The sequence below is a fragment of the Pezoporus flaviventris genome, unplaced genomic scaffold, assembly GCF_033815535.1.
Source record: "Pezoporus flaviventris isolate CSIRO_AGI_PZ_B2104156 unplaced genomic scaffold, CSIRO_AGI_Pfla_v1 ptg000066l, whole genome shotgun sequence".
Lineage (NCBI taxonomy): Eukaryota > Metazoa > Chordata > Aves > Psittaciformes > Psittacidae > Pezoporus > Pezoporus flaviventris.
In genome coordinates, this window is record NW_026892614.1 from 23198619 (window position 1) to 23224424 (window position 25806).

A 25806-nucleotide genomic window follows, 5' to 3' on the forward strand; every position below is an offset into this window, starting at 1 on the left:
ACACATTCATGCACCAGTCCAGTATGCTGCCATTTTAAACAGCTGACAAATGTGCACATGAGGAAAGGCACAGGCCTTTCGGGATTTGCTTTCAGGATTATTTTTTTTCTTGGCCAGATTTTGCAACACATGCTTGGGACTGTAAGATTTTTAGCTCCTTTACACACAAATACTGAGTGCTCTTTTCTAAGACAGAAAGATCTGCTTCTTGTCAGATGTCTTTTTTTTCCTCTCCCTCTTGAGAACCTATGTGATCCATGAAAGGTGAAACAAGTATGTTACATCATAGAGGTAAGCAGTAAGTGCTACCCACTTTGGAGTAAGAGTCACAGTAGGCACATGAAAGTTTGAAAGGTTAGGCATTAGTATGAAAGCAGAAAAGGTTGAGTTCCATTCTGCCTTTATTGGATTATTTTTTGCTGAAGTTAAACCTGAAAAATGGGAAAAGAAACTTCAGCTCCAAAATGTCTTCTTCTTATCTGTCTCGACTAAAATGCTACAGCATCATGCTTTCTTCCAGTATGTTTTTCCCTCTTGTCCCCACAGTCTGCACACCTGGACTCTGGTAGCTTTCCTTCCAGCTGTTTTTACAACATCCTTTCTAAAAAAACAATGGAATGGAAAAACCCAGTTACAACATCAATAACAGCAGTCTCCCAGGAACCGCAAGATGCCTGACCTGAGTAACACTTGTGCAAACTACATCCACATTATCCCTGACTGACAGAGGAATGCTCAGTGGCTCACCTCTCATCCCCCAAGGCCACCTCTGATGATACAACAAATCAACAATACTTTCCTAAAGCCTCCTTTCTCTTATGAAAAATAAACGTGCCGTTGTTTTATTCAGACCTCACTGTGGTCTACTGCTTATTGGGAAGACAAATTAATCCTTAAATCATACCTAGTTATTTCTTTATTGTGGAATATTATTAGAATATTCCAATGTTCTTAAGATTACTAAACCAAGCATAACTTCTTCCAGTATAGATTTCACACCTATGTCCCTCTAGGTCTAATTACGGCCAAATAGCACAACAACAAACAACAGCATTCAGCTGGCTGTACTGCGTTTCACAGCATTGCTGCCAAGGTTAAAACCAGCCAGCCATACCTAGACTAGTTCCCTTGTGTAGGGAACATTGTGAATACCAGACACACATATTTCCCTCAAAGACAAAAGGCAAATGACCTCCCTAACTTCTCTTCCATCCCAACTTAGGTTTAGATGAATTCTGAAATTGACTGCTGTAATAGTCAGCAGCCAGACCACTCAGCTTAAACTTCAGTATGGCATTTCCCGCTTTTCCTTTCCATGAGCCATTGCTTTAAACACCAAATAAAACATGGGAGTGCAACTGAGAAAATAAATGCTCTCTTCTCTTGCTTAAAAACATGCATTTCTTCTCCTTGATTCTATTTTTACTTCCCAGAATCCTCTCACATTTGTTAAATCCTGATAGCATCTGTAGTTTGAAGACTGTGAGCAACCAGTTTCTGTTATGCCTTTGAACATGCACACAAACGCACTCCGATGCACATGATGATGAGCATGTTGAATGATGCTATCAGTTGTAAACAGATTTCTCAACCACGAACAGCACAAGACTCCGAGGGCTAGGGATGACTGTTCGTAAGATTACTTCAGCAGCTTTGTCCATTCAATAACCAGCAGTAGGAGAGAGTTCTACAGAATGAGAAAGCAAGACTGCAGTTCACAGCATTTGCAGGGGAGCTGGAAGGGTAGCAAACCAATGGCAAGAAACTATTGATCTGCAGAATTAAGCTGTTATCACTGCTGGAACAGCGTGAAGGATAGGCAATGGGTATCATCATGTTCATAGCTGTGAGAAGTAAGGGCACAGTATTTCTGTCAACTTCAGATCATTTGTACTCCTAACGCTGTCAGACATCTCTAAATACTTCTTTTCAGTCTGCCTTCAGATTTTGTAAAGCACAGTCCACAAACAAAACTCCATAAGCAGAAGCAGTAAGTTCAGGGCAAATGATGCTCATTATCTTGCACTATTATCATTATAAGCATAAATTACTGCAGCCTGGAGTTGCTGAGCAACTGCTTTCAATTATGCTTTTAAACACCCACTAGTTAAGAAGAGACTACAGGCCTCTAAGCAGGTTCAGTGTTGCAAGATGCATCAAGCTGCAGGCATGATTACACCTCTATAGAAGCTACTGCATTTATCTATGATAGAAAATGAGGAAGAATATAATGCAGTTAATGACTGGAGTTCCCCAAGATGGAAAGTCTCCTTTCTCTATGCTTGAACATGTGCCTTCAACACAGACCCAAAGTTCCGCAGCTCCCATACTGCCTTTCCTTAAGCTTTGCAGCCAAGAATTAAGTCCCTCATATTTGCAGAGCCCAAGTGAGGCACATCCGGAAGAAGTCAGATGACAGGTTGCAGGCGGAGCACAGAGACACGGCATCTCAGACTGTAATATGTGCATTTCTTAACAAGTTTGTCCTCACCCAAGCTGTCTGTGACAGCACCCCAACAACACAGAGGTAGGCAGAGAGAGCAGCTTGACATTATCAGGATATTACAGATGCCCAGGCTGCAAAGCTGGCTAGTGCCTCTGGCTGCAGTACATGACACCTTTCAGAGTGTGGTTCCCACTCCCCCATACAGTTGACCCACTTAACCTGGTTCACGCTGTGGAGATCAAGGCATATGTTGATACCATTCTGGGGTTTGCAGCTCAAGTACTGCTGCTCTTGGAATGTAGCTTGCTTCAACAGGATCTTGATCGCGGCCATTTTTTTCCATTTTGGTATCTTTGTGTTGGTTTTTATAATCAAGACCCAGTTGTGTAAAATCACATTTGAAGTCATAATGGAATTGGTTCAGAGCCAGGAAATTGCTTTTGGAGGGGCCTACTGCTCAAAGCACTTTTATCTGGTCAGATGTTGATTTTGTCCGCAGTTGCAGTTAAGACTGAAAGTCCCAAAAGTAAGAAGTCCAAAGTGGCAATCAGGAGCTTCTCACCTGCTAGCAGAAACCACCTGCTATTCCCCTGAGACCTCAGCTTTCAGACTGACATTCCCATATCCTTGAAGGTATGAGGGTTTCAAGATTTCCAAACAGGTATTTTTCCTGCCTATGACACTTTTCTTATGCGTGTCTATCACTGCCTATGACTGCCTTATTCACAGTTATTGCAGCGTTTGGTCTTCACTGGGACGTCTGCTCTGTGTGAGCAAATCACCTGGGGTCAAAAGAAAGTTCTCTGTATCCAGTGTCTCTTTCAAATAAACAGGCAATATGCTGAAACTATAATTAGCTCTACAGCTAGAGCTCAGAGATTGAGGCCATGAATAGAAGCAGCTTTGCTCTGAAACATCCGGAAGGAAGCAAGGCATAGCAGGTACACTCCACCCTCTGGTTCATCAGCAAGGCACATATACCCTTGCAGGTTATCATCAGCCAAAAATGCCCTCAGTTCAAAAGGGATACTGGCAATTGATAATGTACCTTCCAAACTGTTTACTTCTTTTTAATTATCATCAATTCTTTTCCGCCTTAGCCTTAACTTTAAGGAATTAAGTATGAAAAGTTCCTATGATTTCACATCAGTTTTCCCCTGCCTATTTAAACAGCTTAATTTTCTTCCTCTGTCAGTTCATCACTTCTCAGTATTCCCAAGACTGAGTATTTCAACAGGTGAGAGAAAATAAAAGCACACGATCATCATGACCAGTATGGAACCATTCCCCCACCGCTTCATTTTAGTGACTGCTCCACAGAACTCCCCTGGAGCTTGAGTGAGGTGCACAAATTCTGCTTTTCTTCAGCAGAGGACAGGTCATTCTTCCTCAGGAGTCAGAGAAGTGGGGAGTTGGAAAAGTGGGGGAGACATTCAAACAGCCAAGGGAAGTAGAAGCTAAAGAATGGCAAAATAGCTTGCAAATACAAATGTCAGGTTGCAATTCAAAGCATGCCAAGTGCTACCCTGTATACGTTTGATAAAGCACCTTATTAATTGCATCTGACATAATTCAAACTGAACTTTTTTCCTTATACTCCCCTCTCCCTCCTAACACCTTTCAATCCTCTCTGCCTCACTCTGTTTTTAAGTATTATAAAGACATGAACAGAGGTTGCATCTGTGACTTTTTGCCTGGTTCCTCCAACACACTGCTTTTCCATAGGCTGATATTCACAGGCTATCTACTACCCTTTAGATAACATCTACTTCCATGAGATCACCAATAATTAGCTTGAAAATAGGAGACAAAGTCAGGCCCAGATTTTTATTTCTCACTAAATTAGGCTTACTCTTTACAATGTTTTCTTTTAAAAGAAAACAAAAGTATCTTTTAACAAAAAATTAACCACCAAAAGGAGGGAGCGGCTGATGGAAGGATTTCTAAAGCATACAGAGATCTGGACTAACAGGTCCGAGAAACTACCAAATTATTCACATAGGTGCTCAAATTAACAATGACTAAATTATGTCACCAAAGACAACGGTAACAGAAAAGACAGGAGGGATCAATTTTATGGAACCTGTCAGGTCTGTTGCAACTAACAGCTCATCCTTGTACCCGAAAGTGTATTCTTTATCTTTGTCTATTCAGAATCAGTGGTTATGGATACTAACCTAACCTAGCATAATTTCTGATTAGCAATTTAAAAAAACCATAAAGCATTGAAAAGAATACATACTTGTGTCAGTCCAAGTCTTATTTCAGGTATTTAAGATACTTTGTTGACAAAATATTCATTTCAGGATACAAAGGAAGAGGCTACAAACTCCTTTTCAGGAAAATGTTAATGCTACACTTACCTGAAAGGAAACCTTTGTCTTCTCCAAATGCGTGAGTACCACTTGTGGTACTCACAACCACCTTCCCTCAAACCACCTCCAGTGATGACAATCCAGGAATGTAATTCTATGTAACAGCAATAATGTGTTTGTAACATATTTTAAGTAAAAACATTTAACTCACAGGAAAAATTCACATTGTGTGTCGTGGATTTAAAAGCCCCAAACTATTAAAAGAGCAGTACTATGGAGCCATGCTCTGTAATTTTTCCAAAATCAAAAAGAATCCTCTTTTGGTTGAGTTCTGACTGATAAGCTGGGCAAAGTGTTTGTCACTTCTCAGACTGCAGGTTTTCTGCAGTATTTCTGGAAAACTTACGAGTTCCCAATTTGTTCCTTTTTTTTTTTTTTCTTTTTTTTTTTTTCTTTTTTTTCTTTGCTATTTATGCTTATGTCTTGGGCACATTCCACTAAACTAACTATTGGTAAAGCATAGATCTTGGTACTAAACTGCTATGGAGTTTACTTTAGGGAGGACTGGTGCAACCTCAACTGCCAAAGGCTGCATGAGTGCATACATAAACATACAGCACATGGGTGAGAATGAACTTCAAGAAGCAGCTTGAGAGAAAAGAAACAACCCTGAAATGACCAATCAATTCAAAATATGAACAGCTTTCAATATTAGCACAGCTTCTAATACGTTACTTTCCTATGTACTTCACATTTGTCAAGTTCCCCAGATCTCATTCAAACATATACTTAATACCATTAATCTGTTACAGCATTTTTTAATCCATTTTAGAAGTGCAGCATATGTACGTCTTCTAATTTTTATACCATACATCTCTCATTCTGAACTTAGAGGTTTCCATACTTGTCATTAAAAAGCACGTAGACAAAATATTTTATGGTATCTATAATAAATGCAAATAAATCAATACAAACAAAACTTGGCTTAGCAAACTGTACATATATATGTTCTCTGTTTTTCAACTTGACATTCAACTTTTTTCCTCATAAAATCTTTTACGATCTTATTTATTACATCCATTTTTTTAAACCTTAAAAAAGTGCTTCTCAGATTTACACCTTGTGCATCCAAAGCAAAAGTTAGAACACCATGCCTGAAACAGAAACCACAGGGAATAATATATTGCCATACAAGATCCTTTAAAATTGTATGTTACAAATGCTCTAAAATTTCTTTAGCACTGGTTATTTTGTATACTGTAGATATCAATAGGGTATTTAACAAAGACTGGCTAATGGCTCATTTAGAGCAGCACACAGGAAAGGATCTACAGTATCAAGTCCTTAGCTATGCATAATACAGGGCAACGACCCAGATATAAAGTGGCTGAAGATCCAGAAAGCTGGACAGAAGGACATTTCCTTCACACACGTCACATCCTCCTCAGTACCCAGGATGCAAGTATTTGAACAATGCTATACAGGTAATACACTGTGAAGTTTGGTACTGATATACTGATGCATTACTAGCTGAGCGCCAGCAAAGAATGATACGAGCACAGCAGCAGGTACAGTAAGTAGGTAAAGCTGCCACAATGAAACCTGCCACCCTTTAAAAGCATCCTGCCTCCCAGCTAGCACTCCTGCCTGGTCACCCGCTGTCTCACAGGTCTCCTTCATAATGGAGGTGGACCATTCATGTATTTTAGCATGGGGTGGAAAGAGCGGGCAAAGTTGTTGGCCATAGTACAGCTGTAGTCCTCCTCGGTCATTGGCACCAGGCAAGCCAGCCCAATCAGGAGCAGCAAGAGGAGCTGAAGTGGCAGTGCAGCTCTGAGGACTCTGAGGAAGAAGGACGGGTGCCGCCATGCTGGCCCAGCCTCAGAAGGGGAGGAACCTGAGCCACCTCTTGTGGACCTGAGAAAAGAGGATGGACAGGTGAACACAGTAAAACATCACTGCAGCAGAGGTTGCCTTTGGGCATTCAGTCTTCCCTTAAGGCTGGCTTAGAATTTGTACAGACATTGACTGACAATTGCAGAGGTATTTTCCTCTGAACATGCTATTTCCCTAGCGTTCTTAAAAGACTGTATTTCTAGATTGGGTAGGAAAACGCCAAATGATCACAACAGAACGGGCTTTGTGACCCCATAGCCCTTTTGTCAATTATAGGGAAGACTCTCCCTTTAAAGCACTGTGCTCTAGAGAAGGTGAAAATAAAAGGTGGGCCGTACCTGTCATATGTTCAATGCATGCTGTCCAAAATGGAAGCCTCCTTATTTAAAATAGCAGTTGCATTTGGTTTGCAGAAGTTTCTACATTCATTTCTGTATATAGTATCCACAAGGGTGTAATGCATTAAGATTCAGTTACATCAATCTTCAATTAATTAATACACCAATATGGAGGCAATGGGGACTCATTTTCTATAAAGTACATTGAATTTCGAATCTTGCACTGAATCAGCAGTTAAAATCTGTTTGCTCAGCTGAGTTGACAACATCCAAGTGATTTTGTATCGTGTCTATGGATCTGACATGAAATGGCATGTCTATGAGAGAGGCCAGACCTAACACAAATATTTCCAATGAAACACTTCAAATTAAGCCTCCAAATCCAATCTGTTTTTTAATGGGGGATAAAGGCATAGATTTCACATTTTCCTTTTTGACTGAAATTGTCAGAGCTCTAATATATGGATGACAGGTTTCGAGATCAGTGAATGACTGGAAAGAGTGATTACACAAGTTAAAGTCTGATGGTCTCAGTGTGTTAACTAAACGGCATTAACTATATTTTAGCATTAGCCAAAACCAGAAGAACTTAGAGCCTTCAAATAATTTGCTTCAAGAGTCTTTCATTAAGACATCAAGTCATTAATTTTGTCTTTAGACGTTGCTATAAGACATCCTTGTGGCTGTTATAACTATGAAGCCCAAAAATTCTATGGTTTGCAAAGGCTTAAGAGAGAAAAATGCTCATAAGGATGACTTAATCTCAACTTGAAGGCCTGGAACATCAGGCTTGTTGGCTAAGGTCAAATGCTCCCCTGCAAAGCAAGGCAGGGGTGATGGTTCCTTGCCTTTCCCTTGTCCTTTTGATCCTTTCTCACTAAGAAAGCTTCAAGAAAGCCAGAAAGATTTGGTAAAGTTTAGATGACAAACAGATACATAAACACTCAGGCATGCTAAATGATCAACTTGACCTATCCCAGGAAGAAGTGATAATCAAAACATCAGACTGCATTTTGTTTGAATCCACGATATTGTAGCTTGGATGGAAAGCTGCTTATCACACAACGTAAGACCATGTTACTATAAAGAACATATTGAAAGGCTATGGCACATTTAACAGCATCGGAGTATTCAATATTAAAGTTCAATTAAATCAGGACTTCTGCCATCCAAGAATGCCACGACAGAAAGTTAATGGACTGAGGTGGAAACAAAGGGAACAAGGAGTGCTTAATTACCTTCCAAGCATTTGATTGCACAGTTTACCTATTTACAAGGCTCTCATTGTAGAAATGTTATTAATCCCAATCAAAAAAGGCCACGTTTCTGCAGCTGAAAACAGCTGCTCGATAATCAGCTGTTTCTTCGCTGGCCCAATTACTCTGGGGCAACACTGGCTGTCAGAAGGGGAATTAACAAGAAGCAGAATCACAAAGTGAGCAGGCAAAGTTAACATCTAATTTTCATTTCGTTTATGGATTTAGTAGCACAATCCAGAACTTTTTGCTTTGCGTTTTGACCCAAAAAAAAAGAAAAAAAGAGGAGAAAGAGTGGTATGTGTAAGTCGCATGGCTGATCTCCATAAGGAACATAAACTTTATTTCAAAAATAACAGTTTATGGCAAAGTTTTTCAGAATATGTTTTCTGCAGTGAAGTAGGGTATTGAAGAAGAGTTTCTAATACTGCATAGAAACAAACAAGCAAATAATGAAACATTATGAAAACATCTTCAGAAGGGGAGTTCTAAGAAGTTTGAGCACTGAACTGCCTGTGTTTATTACAGGTATGCTTCTGTAATCTACATAATTGACTGAAAAATGGAAAGGGTCATCTTAGAGCATTTAATGGATTTGGTAGTGATGGTTAAAAATAAACACTGCTAATAAAAAAAGGGCCACTATTCATAAGGGCCAGAACTCCTGTTTACTCCAGAAGGAGAAGGTGAAGCTGCACTGTATGCTACTTAGGAGAAAAAAAACAATTTCTTTTTCTTGAGCTTGCATCTTCAGCTGTCTCTCTTCTGACTGCTCCACGATTTGTCACAGTGGCCCCTATCTGAGGCAGGAAGGAAGGCCATCTGCTACTCGCTCCATACACAATTCCTACTAGAATGGGGAGGCACAGCTGGAGACCTGGCCAACAGTAAGCTTCTTTATGTCAAGAATTCTCATAAATTAAGAGCTGCAAGCAATAGTAACCCTTACTTTGGGAGTTTGTAATGTCAGTGAAATTGGAACTCCTTCCTAAGCATTTCAAGAGAGAAGCTAATTTACCGGGCTATAGATCAGATAGGCAAAGTGAACCAGCTCAGGTAAGTACCTTATTTTAAAGATGATTGATTTTCATTTTTTTCCCCAAGGAAAATATGGTTGAATTAATTCATCTGTACTGCAGTAAACATCTGAAAGATTATAACAGAAGAATTTATCATTCAAGAGAAGCTGGTATGAAAAAATAAAGTGAGTTTAATGGGGAAGTGACTAATGGAATGCAGACATCAGGCTTACACTGAAAGAGGCACTGCTGGGCTAGTAGGATATTATTACTTGAGTTAATCGAGGATGAGTCCTGGTTTAATATCTTTATGAAAAGACTATGGCACACAATATAAGAGGAGATTTTATCTGTATGACAAAAGAGGTTGGAAGCCTCTGCAAATACAAAATAGGATTGGCTTGCATAGAGGGTGAATCCGGTAAGTTTAAGAACTAGTTCAAGGAGTTTAAGATTACAGTGTTTAAGACAGCAATAAAAACTTCTGCTGCAAATATGTTCACATTCTGACAATAATGAGGAGAATCTATAGCTATTTGACACAGGATGGCCACAAACCAATAATGTGGCTTGTGAAGAGCTGTGAAAAGGGACAAAAGAAATTTAAAAATATATTTCAGTTCAAGATTTCCAGAAGACAGAAAGGGTAATTTTAATGATGCTTTATATGGTACTAGCAAGAGCTCACCTGGAATAGTTTGTGTCATTTTGCTTAACATACTTCTGGAAGAAGAATTCAAACTTACACAAACTTCAAGTAGTCAAAAAAGTATGAGTATTTCTGCGATGAAGGAAATAAAGAGCTGAGTTTATCAATAGAAGACCTGAGAAATACTAAAACTACCCTTTATAAAATCGTTCAGAACAGAGAGAAAGGTGACCAGTTGTTAAAGGAAGCAATATTGTTGGCACAAAATCAAATTACTGCATCTTGCCATGGATATATCAAAGGTGGAAATTACTGTAATTCCAGATAATCAGAGAAATTAAATTTGATAACAACCTTCTAACAGACTATTTATTCCACTGATTTTCATTTTTTAAGACAGACATTGCTACAGTTATTAAGGAGAAGGTATAATACTGTGCCCATAAGAGCAGGCAACAACTCATGGTGTCCTAACTGACTCTCTAGGAATGACCTTGTCTGACTGTGTTCTCACTTTGATTCTCTCCCTAGCTGTCAGTACCACATCACCCCAACCGCAGATCTGGCTTTCCTTGTAAAGAAGATTAGTAAGTCCATTTCAAAGGCAATCAAATAGGAAGTTTAAGTAAAAAGCTCTGACGGTGTGGGAGATAACTAGGAAAGGAACCATGGCAAGCCAAGCCCAAGCTTTGTATTTAAGCTGAGTGGCAAAGACTGACACTTTGTGGCCAAAGGCATTGAGAATGCTGTGGTCTGGTCTGTTCCAGGAACAGCAAGTGACCTTGAGAGATCTGCTAGTCATTTGGGGAGGCCTGGGGAGAGCAGGAAATGGAGGCTGGCACTGTGGCACCAAGAATTGAACAGAGCTGCTCAAGAGAGACATTGTAAACACCCTGAGCGAATTGAACCACTACTTTAATCTTTTTAACATTTTAATCACTTCAAAAAACTCCACAGGCACAGATCCAGGTGTGCACTTATGACAGATCTATTAAACTGATGAAGAAAGACAATTTGCTTCTTGGATCTGCTTTTTCCACTTAGCACATGATTACTAATACCACTTGAGCCTTTAGTTATATCCACAATATAATATCTAGTTTAAGCTTCTACCTTGCTGAGCATCGCAATATGTATGCTTGTTTTTATGCCCTGATAATGGGAAAGGCAAAATGACATCACACATGTTATACACAAAACACAGCCCCTCTAATTTTTAAACTAACCTTCCTTCACAACCTCCTATGCCATAAACTTTTTAAAATTGACTTTAGCTCTCCTGTATTTTAAACTCTAACAGGGTTTGCTGATCCAGTGCAAGATCAAACACAAAGTACTCTGATCAGAGGCATGTCAAAATATTAAAGAACATGGTGACAGCTTGTACCACTTCATCAGTTAAAACCACATTACACATCAACCACAACCTGTCTGGCTTGCGCATTTGATTAAGTTTCCTATTCAGCAGTGACTCATTCGTATTCCATGCTTGTCTGAATGACAAATTGAACATTGTGTTGCACTGCTACAAGATGTGTTAATAAACAGTGCTGGAAAGACTTGATCTGAAAGATGCTGTGCCAAAGCCACTGCTAGAATAGAGGTTGTTCTTAAAGCTGCAAAGCATTGCTAGCTGCTCTTTGAGTCAGTGGCTCACACCTACAACCACAAACCTTCTCAAAAGACTGGCATAAGTGGTCTGACTAAACAGGAGAGTGGAAGAGCGCATACAACGTTTCTTCAGTACAACATTGCTAGTGCAAGCATGCTGACCTGCTGAAGACATCCTCCATTCTTCCTAGCTGTTAATGGCTGCAGAGTAAAGCCCCACTCCTCCCTTTCCCCATTCTAAGAAACACAATGCCAAGCTTCATAGCAGACTGGAGTTGGAAAAATTCTCTTTCCCCATTAGACAGGAAGATGGAGTGTACATATGTCATCTATTTTTTTGCATGCTTTCCTTATGTTTCAAAGAAGAAAAAAAAGCCCCTAAAAATATGTCAGATTCTTAGTGCCAGTGGAAGCAGTGAACGACTTTACCTGCTCTATCTCCTATGCTACATGGTTTTGCAACTATGCCACTTTGCTGAGAGTCACTATGTATACGTATACATACTATATATTGGATATTCATATATACTATGTATATGAATATACATGTAAAGCAAACCTTTTTTTAAAGAAATGTTTATGTAAATCTCTGCATCATAAGTAGCTTTATTATTTATTTCGCTTATATTTGAGAATAATTTTGCTGAATATAGCCTTGATTTTGCAAATAAAAAAACTACTCAAGGTATATTTATCTGCTTGGTTATTGCCCAATCACTGTATTAAATTTAGTGTTGACTTCTTTCCAACACCAAATCTTTCACTTTAACAGGAGTTATTTTTAAAATTAATTAGTTAATTTTTGATACAAAGAGAATACATGAGGTTTAGGACTTAACTGTTAGAACAAATACATATTTTATTTACACTTTCTTATCATTTTAGGTGTTGCAAACCTGCTGAAATAGCAGAAGACACTCATACATATAGGCCTGTTCATTTATTTTTTTTCTTTTTTTAACTTCATAACTCTAGAGGCTGAACTGATCAGTGAAAAAGTGAAGGTACACACATCACACTGACAACAACAAAGAATGCAGAAGCACTGTTAGCTGCAGAGGTGACAGGTTGCTGAGGACAAGATGGAAAGCAAAAAGCTGTAGCTGCAAGCCTGCTCTCTACTGGTCAGAGAGAGATGGGGCAGTGCTGCTCCCAGAGCAATACACGGATACAAGCACTTGGCAAGAGTCATGTTATATGCATGTTATATTGCAGTCGTCTTAGGAGGGGAGAGAAAGTGACCCCACGTCTCAAAACCCTCAAATTATGACTTTTAGTTTTGATTCTTAAGTACTGAAAACCCACAAACTGAATAAAACATTTCAGGGAATAAAATAAATAAATAAATAAATAGAAAGTAAAAGAAAAAAAGAAAGAAGAAGGAAAAAAAAAAAAAAAAGATGTTAGTATGTCTCATCCAGATCTGTGGGTTTTGTGAATTCCAGAATATGGTATTTGTCTGTAACCTGCCTTAATTTAATATCTAGAGGTAAAGAGGATGATAAAAAGTGTTTGCCATGAACCTACTGGCATTTCTGTTAAATCATGCCAAAATAAATTATTCATTAATTATCATGAGTGTAAACACGCACTCATCCTGATCAGTCATATGAAAAATAAATGTTGACTATATGGCATTCCTGGAAAGGAAAAGCTGTAGATGTCCAAGGATTAGCCAGTATTTCTATTTAACAAAGAATTTGAAGTAATTGAGAGCCCCTGTTGCCAAACTGTTAACAAAAGAGAAGTTTTCACTTGTTTAAGTCCTGGCCACCTGACAGAGTCAGTGCAGATGCAGAGGAATCACAGCCAATTTCCATCATCCTCTTGGGGTTCTAGAACAGAGTGCGGAAACCAGGAGAATAAGGTACCTGCTATGTGGACTGCTGACAGAGGGTCCAGGCTGTGAGAGACTACATTTGCCCCGTGGCTGTTTGCAATGAACAGGGGGTAAAGAAAGAAGAATGTTCAGTCCAGGCAAATAAAGACAAGCTACTGATGAAACTAAATTAAAAGTGCAGCAAAGGAAACATAAAAAAACCAACAAACAAACAAAGCAAAATCAAGTGAAGAGACCAATACCCATGAACCAAGGAAACTGGCTTTTCTTTGTGCCTAGCAGAGTATGGAAATGACTGGAACATACACAGGGAGCTCAAAAATAAGTTTAGTCATTACATTTATAAACAGTAGCTCTGGATTAAAGAAAAAACAACAAACAACAACACCCCCCACTAGTAATTTAGCTCAAATGATTTTTAATATAAAATAGAAAAATATTGAGTATGGGCAAATATATATACTTCAAAAGCAAATGCAGCAAATATAATATTCTCAAGGGAAAAAGGTCCAAGGGCCTCCTTTGATGAGTTTGGCCTCTTCTCCACCCTCAGTCTCCACCACAATTTTGAAGGCCAAATAACTGTAGGTGCATTCCTGCACTCACAACTATTTGCTGGAATATTTAATGCAGTCAGATTATTATAATTCTGACTGCATTTTTGTATTAGTATTTATTTATTTAGCATTGGTATATTTGGCACTGAAATCTTAAACAATTTCACTTCAGTCTCCAAAATTGCAGGTGCAAAAACCAGAAGTTTGAAAACCAGACCCAAAGGAATCATACAACTTAGCTATACATTATGGACCAAAATGAAAAAAAGTAGTCACATACATAAACACTAACAAATTAGAGGTAGACAAATGCTCATTAAAATGTTAAGATGAAACTTATTATAATTCTACATACTCTTTAGACAAAATTTTATGGTAAAATACTTCTCCATTTCCTGCAACAGTCAGGCATCATCCAGTTACATCTGTGATATCAGAGCTTTTATTAGTTAATTAAGTTTAAATTTGAAGATAAACACATTGATTTCATAAATAAAATGTTAAAGTTTATATTCTCCTTTTGAAAAGCCAGTTTTCCTTTACATTCTCATACTAGCATCTAAAAGGAAACTAGTGAATGTAAAAAAAAAAAAAAAAAAAAAATCAATTTTAAAAGCCATAAGATTTATCAAGACAGAACTCAGAGGCTGTAGAAAAAGTGCAAATGGAATAAAAACCAAACAAAACCAACCAACAGACCCAACCTGATTGTTTTAAGAACTAAAGAATAAAAGCAAAGTAATCAACCAACAGAATTGCAGAAAGAGATAAATTAATTGCAGTTCCATTCTGGGCAGGAGTAAGAGGCAGGTCTTGCTTTATTTCTTGAATTTTGTGCCAGCGATGCAAATAGAGAACTCCAGAGTTGCCATCACAGCCACTGATTAGGCCCTGTGCAACTAGTTTTGTGTAATGTTTTTAGCCCTTCAGCTCTACTTAGCCATTCATCCAAAGTCTCAATAAGACCATTTGTAACCTTCATCAAAAATGACCAAAAAACCCCTTATTGAGATTCTCGATGAAACAGCTCTGAAGAGAAGCCCAAACAGAAATGGAGTGCTGTTTATACCAGACAAGACCAGACTTTCGAGTGCTGCCATCACTAGAGCAAAATACAAGACACACGACATGCCATACTATGGTAAACCAACCACAATGACAGCCCTGGTTTTAGGTAGTATTTACCACTTATTTCATGCAGAATGGGATATGCAGCAGAGTTGGGGCTAGCAGCTGTGTTTTGTTCTTGATTTATGCCATTTCCTTTCCTACTAAGTGAGAAGAGGGGCCTTCCAGCTGGCTAGAGCTACTGTAGACATCTAGAGCTCTCACCCATGAGGTGGTAGAAAATACATAAAATGGAATTACCGTTCTCTGTCTGCTCGGAGTGCTTCTTCCAGATACAGGACTTACTGAGCCTGATGTGTCCAATTCATCAGCAGAGGACCATGAGGACAATTCCTAAAGTTCAGAAGGAATGCAGCTCAGAAATACAGCAACTAGCAGTTCAGGTAAGCAAACAAAAAAACCAAGCAACAACCCTCAGTGAAATCTCAGCAGAGTTACTTCCAAGCAAATAAAACAAAGCAGTTAAATTTTGTTACCAAATTTTATAAGACTAAGGCATTACATGTTTCCTCTGTTAACCCTGAGGAAAAAGAAAAGCAAACAGGTAGTTAAACTTAATTGCTTTAAGTGACACATTTTTCACCAAAGTCAATAGAGAGGAAAAAACAGTTGCTCTTTATTGGCCTTTAATTACAAGAAGAGGCTGGTACCACCAAGATTTTACTTAAACAGGCAGAAATTCACTAGAAAAAAGGAAGATCTGAGTTCTTACGCCTTAGTAACCTAACCTTAGGCTAGTAACCCTAACCATTCTATGACTGAATGTACTTTGCTAATCTAAGACTTTTAAAGCAGGTAAAAAAAAACCACTTCAAAATCTTTACTTTATACCTGCCACTGTTGGCAAAGATATATGCATAACTCCCTCTCAAATACCCTGAGACACATGATAACTTGAAGAGATTTGGAGTATAGCTCAACGCTCAGAAGGCACTATGAGATTCATTAGCCTATTACATTATTTATTTTATGCCTTTTTTGTCTCTTTTTTTTTTTTACAGAGCGAGCATTATCTTCCTCACCAGTGACAACTGACACACTATAATTTTCAGTACTGCAAGCAGAATAATTATTTCATATACTTCATCAGTTGACTGAAACAGTAATGGCAGAGTAAGCAAAACAAGATGTTCAATACTTATTGCTACACCAAATAGCAAAAAATTACTGGATTAAGAAAACTATCACAAATGATATGTTTACATTATATAGTGTAAGATTACTTTATGATATTCAAGATTACATTTGTCCATCTTGGTAAGTATTGCAAACAACAGAAAGAGTGCAGCCAAAAGCACTGACCAGAGAAAGACAGTCAAAACAGCAGGAAATGTGTGTCCAACATACAGAAAGGAATAAAAAGTTGTGACCTACCAGCTGACTACTTGAAATATCTAGGATTTTCTCTAGGTCTTTAATATGACGTGTGACATCCTTCAAGAGGAGCTTCAGTCTGTTTCCAATGACATGCACCTTTTCTTTGGCTTCAAGACAGTCCTCACCTTCAGCATTGACTAGCAATTGGCAGGACATATCTTGCAATGATGCCACCTTCAACTGAGACTCCAGCAGTTCACGTCTGATTTGCTGTTACCAAGGCAAGTACCAGGTATTTTTAATTAAAGGTTTTTTCTGTTTGTTTGTTTTTAAAAAAGGGAAAGGAAAAACTTTCTAATCTGCAGGGAGATAGACAGGTGGACAGCAGCCTAGCTCTTGCTTGAGATTTTATATCACAAGTTATGCTATTAATGGAAGTGAGCAGTGTCCCCTACCAAAGTAGTTACTGACATTGGTCCCACAGCTGTGTGTCAGCATGCAATGTATAATGCTAATCCTCAAATGAAAGGTAAATCTGAATAGGTGTTTTTTCTGATGATGCGTTTTGGGAGAAAAAGGGGTGATCATATCCCTACCAGTAGAAGTCTGTGATGATCCTGCAGTGTATCTGAGTCCAGGTTTGTATCGATGGGCACAATCTCATTTTTTCTTCTGTCAATATTCTCTAACCAAAGCAGCAAACCATGGCTCATTTCATGGAAATCCTGCAAGTGGTGAGTGATGATTTTAACAGTGTAGTAGAAAATTCCAGTCAAATTCAGTTTTTTAATTCATCCTACTGTAGGTTCTACTGGCTAAATAACATCACTTACAAGGAATATGTTAGAATACTATTCCAGAGATGCAGAATTTAGTAAATCTTGTGCTAGAAATACATGCTTCAGACAGTGCAGGTGTATCTTTCAGACAACACATGCTGAAGCTGTATTTTGGCCTGCATGGCCCATCTAGTTTCAGACTAGATAATGAGCACACCAGGTAACAAATATGGTTTACATTTTTGATATGCAGGATGCTGACAATTTAAAATGAGTGACTAGCACTTAATACAGACCTGGCACTGCATTAATGCATCCTGTAATGAGCAGCGCCACTCTTCGATCATACTGCATACATGGTCCCAGCGCACATTCATCTGAGACAGGCGTTCTTGAAGCTTCTTGCTCTCTTCGCTGTCAGACTGAGTGAACTCTGAGCTACACAGATTGATGGATAAGATGATTGCTTTGCGATTATCAATTGCTTTTTGCAGCTCCTTGATGGTAAGACAAAATGGGACAGGGGAAGAAAGGACAGAAATCAGTAAAATGTGACTTTCAGAAAAGCCAAGTAGAGAAGGCATCCACAAGGATGCCCTGATTTACCATCAGCAACTGCAGAATAGTACCTTACTGTAACAGTCTCTTTACTCTGGATATGAGATTTCTGTTCTCACTCTGTGACTTTGCAAATGTTCACTCTTTAACATCTACTAAAATTTTACTGTGAGCATAAACTGGAACAAGCCAATTAAACTTGTAAATTCTTAAAAGCCTGAAGTCATAGCTCGATTTTAAAGACGTGGCTCATGTTTCAAATATTCTAAAGACAGAGTAGGCACAACAAAATTTACAGAGATGTAGGACAACTGTACTTCAGCTCACAGTAGAACTTTTGCCCTCACTTCTCAGTTTTGATGATAAACATAAAATCCAACATGTTTTCAAGGGGAAACTGCTATCAACAGTATTTTAAAATAAAGGCTTTTACTGAGGGAAAAGAAAACATACAAAGAGTATAAACAACTTACTCCAATTTATAGAAGTAGGACATGTATAAAAACTCTGATTTGTTTATACTGAAAGCCACAAAAGAAACCCCACCTCTTTTGGTTTGGAGGGCACTAATAGGCTTTCCAAGAGTGGGTGTGATAAGAGCAGGATTCTTATGAAATGCCCCCTTTTTCACCTATTTTACAGCATTTACTTAAAAGCCTCATGTCACAATGACCTCTGTAGTACTTATGGCAGCTAAATTTGGATTACAGCAAAGATCAGCATTAATATGCTTTTGATGGATTGCTGTTGGAAACAGTCTTTACTAGCTGTCCACCTCATTCCTAGCATGGATCAAAGTGCATTTTGGCAAAGGCTCCCACATTTTTGCCCAAGCTTATAAGATGACAGTAACTGAATGTGCAGTTGTGGACCATCTGCAGAACTTTATAGCTATAAAATATACAGGAGAGATCACAATGGCAGCATTCGAATCCTGATGCTTCTGAAATAACAGAAGAATAATCAGGAATGTTGAAAAGTGACACCATTTTTTTTCCTCTGTTATACTGCTGACAGCAGTGTGCAGGCTACAACCCCTTTGGGCACCCTCTCCTTCACACAAAGTAGTATGTGCCAGTGAGGTGTTTCTTTTAAAGCAGCTATTTTGTTACCAGTTTGACTAGAAGAGATTTGATTAACTCCAAAAAGTGATTCAGACAATCACTCTAGCAGTTACTTCAGTTATCAGCAGTATCCCACTATGTGCAGAATGGAACACGTCAGCTGCAACTACTGGCAACCTCTTCAACATACCTGTTGCACTCAGATCTGTCTACAGGATAACTCATGGAAAAGAGAAATAAAACTCACTTTCAGTTTTTTAATTCTGAGCTCAATAGTTCGTATGTCAGTGCTGAGATCAAGGTGGCGGAGCTTCTCCAGTTCTTCTTCTGTTTCTCCCAACCAAGCCCAAATGCTATTAAGGTCAGAGTTAAACTGCTGCCATTGCTGAAGGTTCTGCTTCATTCTCAGCTCCTTGCTTAAAGCTTGAGCCTGGATTAATTCCCATCGTTCAATTACACCTGGAATGATAAACACCAAATTCAACAAAAGTAAAAGAAAACCTCTAGCCACATACACAATTGCATTAGTTAAATCCCCTGCAGGAACAAAAAAATGTTCCATAAAACCCTGGAAACCCTAACCCATGACACACCACACTGAAAACTAAGATTGAAGAACATGATGTTGGAGAGAAAGAACAGAGAATCAGGAGGATTCCAGACAGCAGACAATTTTACCAGTTTCTAATGTCACACTTCTATGAACAGAATTAAGTTGACACATGCAGGTCTCTAAAACAGATTACGCTCTTACAAAGACATCATAATTAGCATAAAATCAAACCAGACAAGGAATCTGAATACGTCTAACTAGCCATGTATTTATTATTATTTTCACTGGTATTTGTACCTGTCACAGTTTAATGCTCATACCTCACTATATTTGCCTAAGATACTGTCAATGCACTGAATACATACCTGTGCTATAAAGAAATAAATTTCTTCTTGTTAGTTATCTTGAAATGCTATGGCAGAAGGACAAGTTGTGTCATTCCATCAACTTAAAATTAAATAAACAACACAAATCAACATCAAGCTAAGAGCAGAGACATTGCCTTTAGAGTCTCTGGAACACATTCACGTTTTTACAATGCGATACCTCCTGTTCTACAGCTGACTCTTAAAATTAGGCAAATGAATACTTCTACCAGATGAATACAGATTTCTGTACTGTAGGCAGAAAATATTAGAAATGAAAGCTAGTATTAGAAGAAATGAACACTTATGTGTTTTGTATAGCAATATAAACAAACTTATTTCATCAGAAAACATTCAACAAAAACATGTTACATCCACGGAGATTCTCCAGAAGGCTTAGGGTTATGTCTTGTGATATGAAGGGGTTTTCAAAATGCACTTATATGCCTAATCTCTTTATAGAATGTATACAAGGAATACTTACTATTCCTATTGAGACATGTAAAACAGAACATGGTAACAGAGTCATGTATATATACCTATATATACATATAAATAATATGTCAGTAAATAATATCAAGTATTTATTCAGAAAAACTGCTTCTTTGCTACTTTTTGTAACTGCTTTGCATCAAAGAACTAAATATTACTTACCAGCTGTTTGTGTTTCAGTACTGTTCAGGTTAATAAGCCCAGAATATTTTTCTTCTTCCTCCTTCAATTTATATCCAAGCCTTTTTACTGAGTCTATGCTTCCACTGCACTCACCTAGTAGCTTCATCTGTGTTAATAAACAAAAATCCCATTTCAATATACAGGACTATCTGCATGGAAAATTCAAATTACAGTTCAACTTCCAAATTTTCCAAAAGTTGGCCTAAGTGTGAAGATAAAAATCTATTACTCTAAAAATCTGTCCTGATACTACCAAAGAAATGTTTATGAAGGCAGTAAAGAAAGACTTAACGCATAAGTTCAGACTAAAGAGAAATAACCCAGTGCCAATGTGTGAAATTGTGCAGGATGACTTTAACAGCCATCTGTTCTAAATGTTAAGACACTATGGCAAAGATACTAGAAGATATGATAAAGAAAACATATGTGGAAATACTATTCATCCAAGCAGCTAATCTTTCAGTTCTGCCAGTAATAAAATTGAAACTATGAAGAGAGATTTTTCTTCCAGAAGCACCTCCCTGAGAAAGCTTTTTAGTCATAGATTCCATATATGCAATCTTGCTTACATGATGCATGTTTACAATTCATCAGCAAGACGAATACTCTGCATGAAGCTATAAAACCTGCTTTTAAAAGCAGAGGAATTTTAAATGAGGATATCATCATTAGATGGGTAAAAACATATGTGAGAAAGTACTTTTGGACATCTGCAAAAATGGAATAGGAATACAAATTCCCGAGAGTCATGTTCCTGTAATTTTACACTATTATAAATACACTAACACAAACAACAATAGCATGTGGTTAAGGGTGGCAGCCCTATGAGTAAGTCTGAGAAGCAGTAACATCCAATTGCTTTTTTATAACAGCTATATCTTTCAATAGCAAATCTAAGCCAGCAGCGCTTATTCAACTTGTGCTCTAAAATACACGCACATATCCTTTGTAACTGGAATCCAGCTCTGGTCCTGTAGGTGTTTTGCTGCGGATGATATTTTCTGTTTGCTGTATTTGGAAACGACTGGTGTCTAAGGCCTTGTCCAGCTGTCGGATATGTGCTTCCAAGGCACCAGGTTCTCCTGTACCAAAACAAAAAAAAGTGACTGTCACCCAAGTTTTCCCAAAGATTTTACCATCTTTTGCCAGGAGTATCAGGAATACTATCTATGTTAGGAAAGAAGAAACGTGATTACAGCAGTATGAGTGGTAAAATGTCAAAGTCAACTGATTACACGAGAGGGAGTTAGCAACCTTCAGAGGACAGATGACTATACCAATGAACACAATTGCCATAAGCATACTGTCAAGGAGTTCATAGTTTAAAGCAGGCTTGCAAACTATTCTGAAGTGCCCTTTTCCCTCAGAGAATTCCTCACCTCTCTGAAGAAGAAAGTTTGTGGCAAAGTGTGAGAAGCAATCACATTAAGCAGCAGAATTTATAGTATTTTTCCAATTAGGTGTTTGACAAAATTATGCTTAACGTATCTGCAAGATGGTATTCATCCAAGCCATTTGGAACTCACACCGATGTTTTTGAAGCAGGAGTAGCTTGTATTTTCCTTACAGAGGTTAGTTGAATTCTGTGATGTAAATTAGCTATAGCCAATTCTAATCTGAAGCAGACTGCAGCCTAGAGAACCACATGAGGTCCCTCTTATTCATATTCACTGTGCCTGATTTCCATCTGTTTACAAAGACAGTTTGAATTTATTCATAAAGCCACAATTAAAAACATGCATAAAGAAGAAGAGCCTTCTGTCCACCAAATTACAGAAAAATGAAGTCTCTGGAATAGTTGATATTTCTTCATACAGGAACATTGCCTTTTCCCAAATGGACAGAACAAAGTGCTCAATATTGCTTTTCCCTCACTACTTTCAAAATCTACTGGTCGGAAAACTACACGCATTTTCCTGTATGTACTGCTATGACTTATACTCTTAATCAAGCAATATTATTTCACTAATTTGGGGAAAAAAAAAAAAAGGACAATGAACCTTAGGTGTGTGCCACAGATGCTGAGAAGTTAAATATTTGCTGTTTCAAATTTGCAATGAAATAGTTATTTCAAAACATGAAAACTAAAATCATGTGAGAAGGTACTTAATAATTGCATCTAGTCCCTCTGAGAGTCATCTAACAAATGAAACAGTAGGTCCATGGCAGGGGGGTTGGAACTAGATGATCTTAAGGTCCTTTCCAACACTAACTATTCTATGATTCTATGTGTAAAAATGCAACGTGAGGAAAACATTCATCTTCCAATATAAAAGACTAAGATAAAGACATTTGACTACAGTACCTCACCTTGGTATTTTTATACATGGAGCAACCTAAAAGTTTATATCTAAGTAATAATTCAAGTTGTGGCTGTGTTAACGAGTTAAGTGCAAAATCAAACAATTAGGTTTTACTTTACATCTTTTCCTTCTGCCTTACTTTTTGTGGAAACCAGAGTAACCTACTGATCAGTTTAGTCTAGTTAGCCAAGGTGGCAAAGCCAATACTTCAAACATCATTGTTTCATCCATGCACCTAGTAACACCTGTAAGCACAGTAGTAAAGCAGGGTACTTCTATGTTAACATGTCAGTGCTGCCATGTAAGAAATATTTATCTTGTAAGTTGTGAAAAGTATAGCAGATGCTAAGAGAAGAGAAAGAAGCTATGCTTGTGCACTGTGGTATTCGCATCTGGCTATGCTTAAGTCTTTTTTTGATGCCTACCAGAGACATTTTTGAGTGCGTTTTCTGTGAGTTTTACATAGGCCTCAAGAGTTTCAGGTATCTCTACATCTGAAAAAATAAAAGCACAGTCTAAATCGACAGCTCAGAAACAGCTGTCTCCTTACAGCAGGAGTCCTTTTCATGGGATGGAATATAAAAACATTTCCAATAGCAAACATCATTTCTGGAGAAGGAAAAAAAAGATGTAAAACTGAAACACAGGAAGCTGCTACAAAGTCTCTTAATACCCAGGCAAACCTGACTCTTTCCAGAGCAATGACCTGGAAAGCAAAAGGCAGCCACAAGAACAAAGTATAATATACCAGTATGTCTTCCCAAACATCCAAGTGGGTGTATTTGGGCACTTTCACTCATTCAGATTTATTACACAAAGCACACACAATTAGAAAGGATTTCAAACTTCACTGGAGAGCAAGACCCAAGATCCCACCTCAGCCTAAACACTCAGTTGCTAGAGTTTTTCCTGGCTAATGACTGAGTCAAGATTTACTTAAGCACTCAATGATTTTGTCTGCAGATCTCTCCCACAGCATTTCTTCATCAGTCTGTTCTGCACTTCTTGCCATACCCAGTATAGTTTCTTCCAGTCAGATTAATTTATGACGCACTGCTCTTACAGATGACATACCCCATCTGGGAGTCCACAAGCACAGAGACGTAGCCAATTACCTGTCATATCTTAAGTGCCTTTGTGATTTTCCGAGGCTGTAATCATCCAGAAATCTCCACTGCTGTGTCTAAGGCCAGAAAGCCACTGGGATCACTTAGGGAAAGCTATTAAAAATCTTCAGGGACTATTTAAGATACTTTTCTATGAGCATCTTGGCCGAGCAACAACATACATAACATTTGCTAATGGCTGGGCTTGATGATCTTAAAGGTGTTTTCCAAACAACGATTCTATGATTTGCTTCTTTTTACTAGGAGAGAACAGGACACACAATTTGCCACCAATACCTGCTATACCAGCTGCTTCTCTCAGGTAGAAGTCCTTCTCTTGCCCACCATCTTCTTCGTCAGAGTGCAGTGTCCGTGAAATGGTTGTCTCCAGGTCTCTGCTAAGGTCATAGTCATGATCCCATTCCAAGGGAATAGAGTCCACGCTTGCAGGTGTATCTCGCCCTGATCTCTCACTTCTCACTGGCTGGGAAAGAGGCAGTGAAAGGTTGGAAGAAGGATGTGGGGAGAGAACACTGTCCGCAGATTTGTCATGCCAGTGTATGTCAGAGAGATCTGCTGATTCATCCAGATCCACTTCTCTGTCAGAGATGTCATGCTCATCGTCTGTCAGCTAGAAGCACAATGCAAACAGAACTAATCAATGAAATGCGCAGAGGAACTGCGTGGTCAGCCTCGGTCAGTGAAATAAAGTAGCATTAGGGAACAGTCACACTGATGGGGTTTCCATTTTGCATTCTTTTGCACCTACCCTTCATTATTTTAGCATGCACTAAAAAAGCAACAAAATGTTCATAATGCCACCTCATTTTAACTACTTAAGGCATCACAAAGTCTCACATTAAGTAGATGTCTCCAGACTTCTTACTGATGCCACTGTGATGTAGGCATCAAGTTAAAGAAAACTCTGGAATCAAGTCATAGGAAGCATAAGTGAACTTTATTGTGACCACTGCTCTCGTTATATTCTTTCATATTTTGGAAACCCTGGGTTTTGTTCCTTTCCTTCAGAAGGACTGGAGCTACCAAAAATCATCTTGCTCTTACTTATTCAGCTGTATGTTCAGCTCCAGAGAAAAATGTCTGTCTCTCCTGGTGGGTAGAATCATTTTATCACTGCTTTTTAAACAAAACAGAACTCAAACTGCCAGTGAAACTATCTGAGAGAGCAGGGAGTGTTCTTATTATCTGCACCACACTGCTATCCCCATTAATAAAGTTTTATAAATCTCTCATTTACATGGATTTTCATGACAATTCACAAAAATTCCAGATCTGGGTGAGTTTGCTCTCTGAACAGGACACAAGCATGTAATGAAAGGAGGCAGATGGTCAGGGTTGCAACAAAATTAAACCACAGGATTTTTGGAAAGCTACAGAAGTTTCATGTTAGTTCATTTCAACATCTTTCTCTTTCCTCATTCTCACACTTGTAAAATGACAACAAACAAAGAAATATGTATGTATGTAAGTATACACACAGGAAGGCGGATAAGTTTCTTGTGATAGCGTTCCACACGTCCAAAGACCTCTTGACAGTAACGGCGCAGTTCATCCAGTTCTTCTTCAATGACAGCTGCATCCATGGGCTCAGTTTTCTCAATGAGTTGCTCACCCTGCACAATTATCTGCTCAATTTTGTTGTTGTTCAGTGAAATTTCTTGCTGGAAAGCCTGCATAAAAGAAAAGCTTGTGCTTTATCAATGAAATCAACATTACAACAACCTAAGTTATTAAGGATGTAAGTCTTTGAGCTTTTTCAGAAGAATGGTGTGGGTAACAAACAGGGATTGTTCCAAATATTCTGGCACGAGCAACAATAAGCAATTAAATTTAGAATTCCACAATCTTTCTAGCCAAAAACAGTGATACTTCATGGTTTACCACCTCATTCCTCACTTGTTGTATTTGGAAAGAAACTTCTCTAAACAAGCCATGTCCATGACAAATATCTCGAATGAACACAGATGCTAAAGCTAACGCACTGAAATCATGGATACCATGACATTTAAT

At 38.3% G+C, this 25806-nt stretch overlaps 1 protein-coding gene and 1 long non-coding RNA gene across 18 annotated transcripts in view; one reads left to right on the forward strand and one right to left on the reverse strand.

The window, feature by feature from the left end:
- LOC133278595 (uncharacterized) overlaps positions 1-25806 on the forward strand; it is a 398225-nt gene that overhangs the window by 282206 nt on the left and 90213 nt on the right. The gene's annotated exons all lie outside the window — the stretch shown is intronic.
- The window catches only part of SYNE1 (spectrin repeat containing nuclear envelope protein 1), a 291988-nt gene continuing 271625 nt past the window's right edge, over positions 5444-25806 (reverse strand). For 12 of the 17 annotated variants that reach the window (XM_061471557.1, XM_061471555.1, XM_061471566.1 and 9 more), the window contains 12 exons: positions 25275-25466; positions 24073-24406; positions 23095-23163; positions 21306-21448; positions 20346-20472; positions 19021-19232; positions 17448-17648; positions 16969-17097; positions 16430-16642; positions 15296-15388; positions 13402-13460; positions 5444-6678 (listed from right to left, as the gene is read on the reverse strand). In XM_061471557.1, coding sequence (XP_061327541.1) covers positions 6438-6678; positions 13402-13460; positions 15296-15388; positions 16430-16642; positions 16969-17097; positions 17448-17648; positions 19021-19232; positions 20346-20472; positions 21306-21448; positions 23095-23163; positions 24073-24406; positions 25275-25466 — 2013 coding nt within the window. In that variant the 3' untranslated portion in view covers positions 5444-6437. The remainder of the gene's footprint in view (positions 6679-13401; positions 13461-15295; positions 15389-16429; positions 16643-16968; positions 17098-17447; positions 17649-19020; positions 19233-20345; positions 20473-21305; positions 21449-23094; positions 23164-24072; positions 24407-25274; positions 25467-25806) is intronic. The other 5 variants (XM_061471571.1, XM_061471560.1, XM_061471570.1 and 2 more) reach the window with 3 other exon arrangements.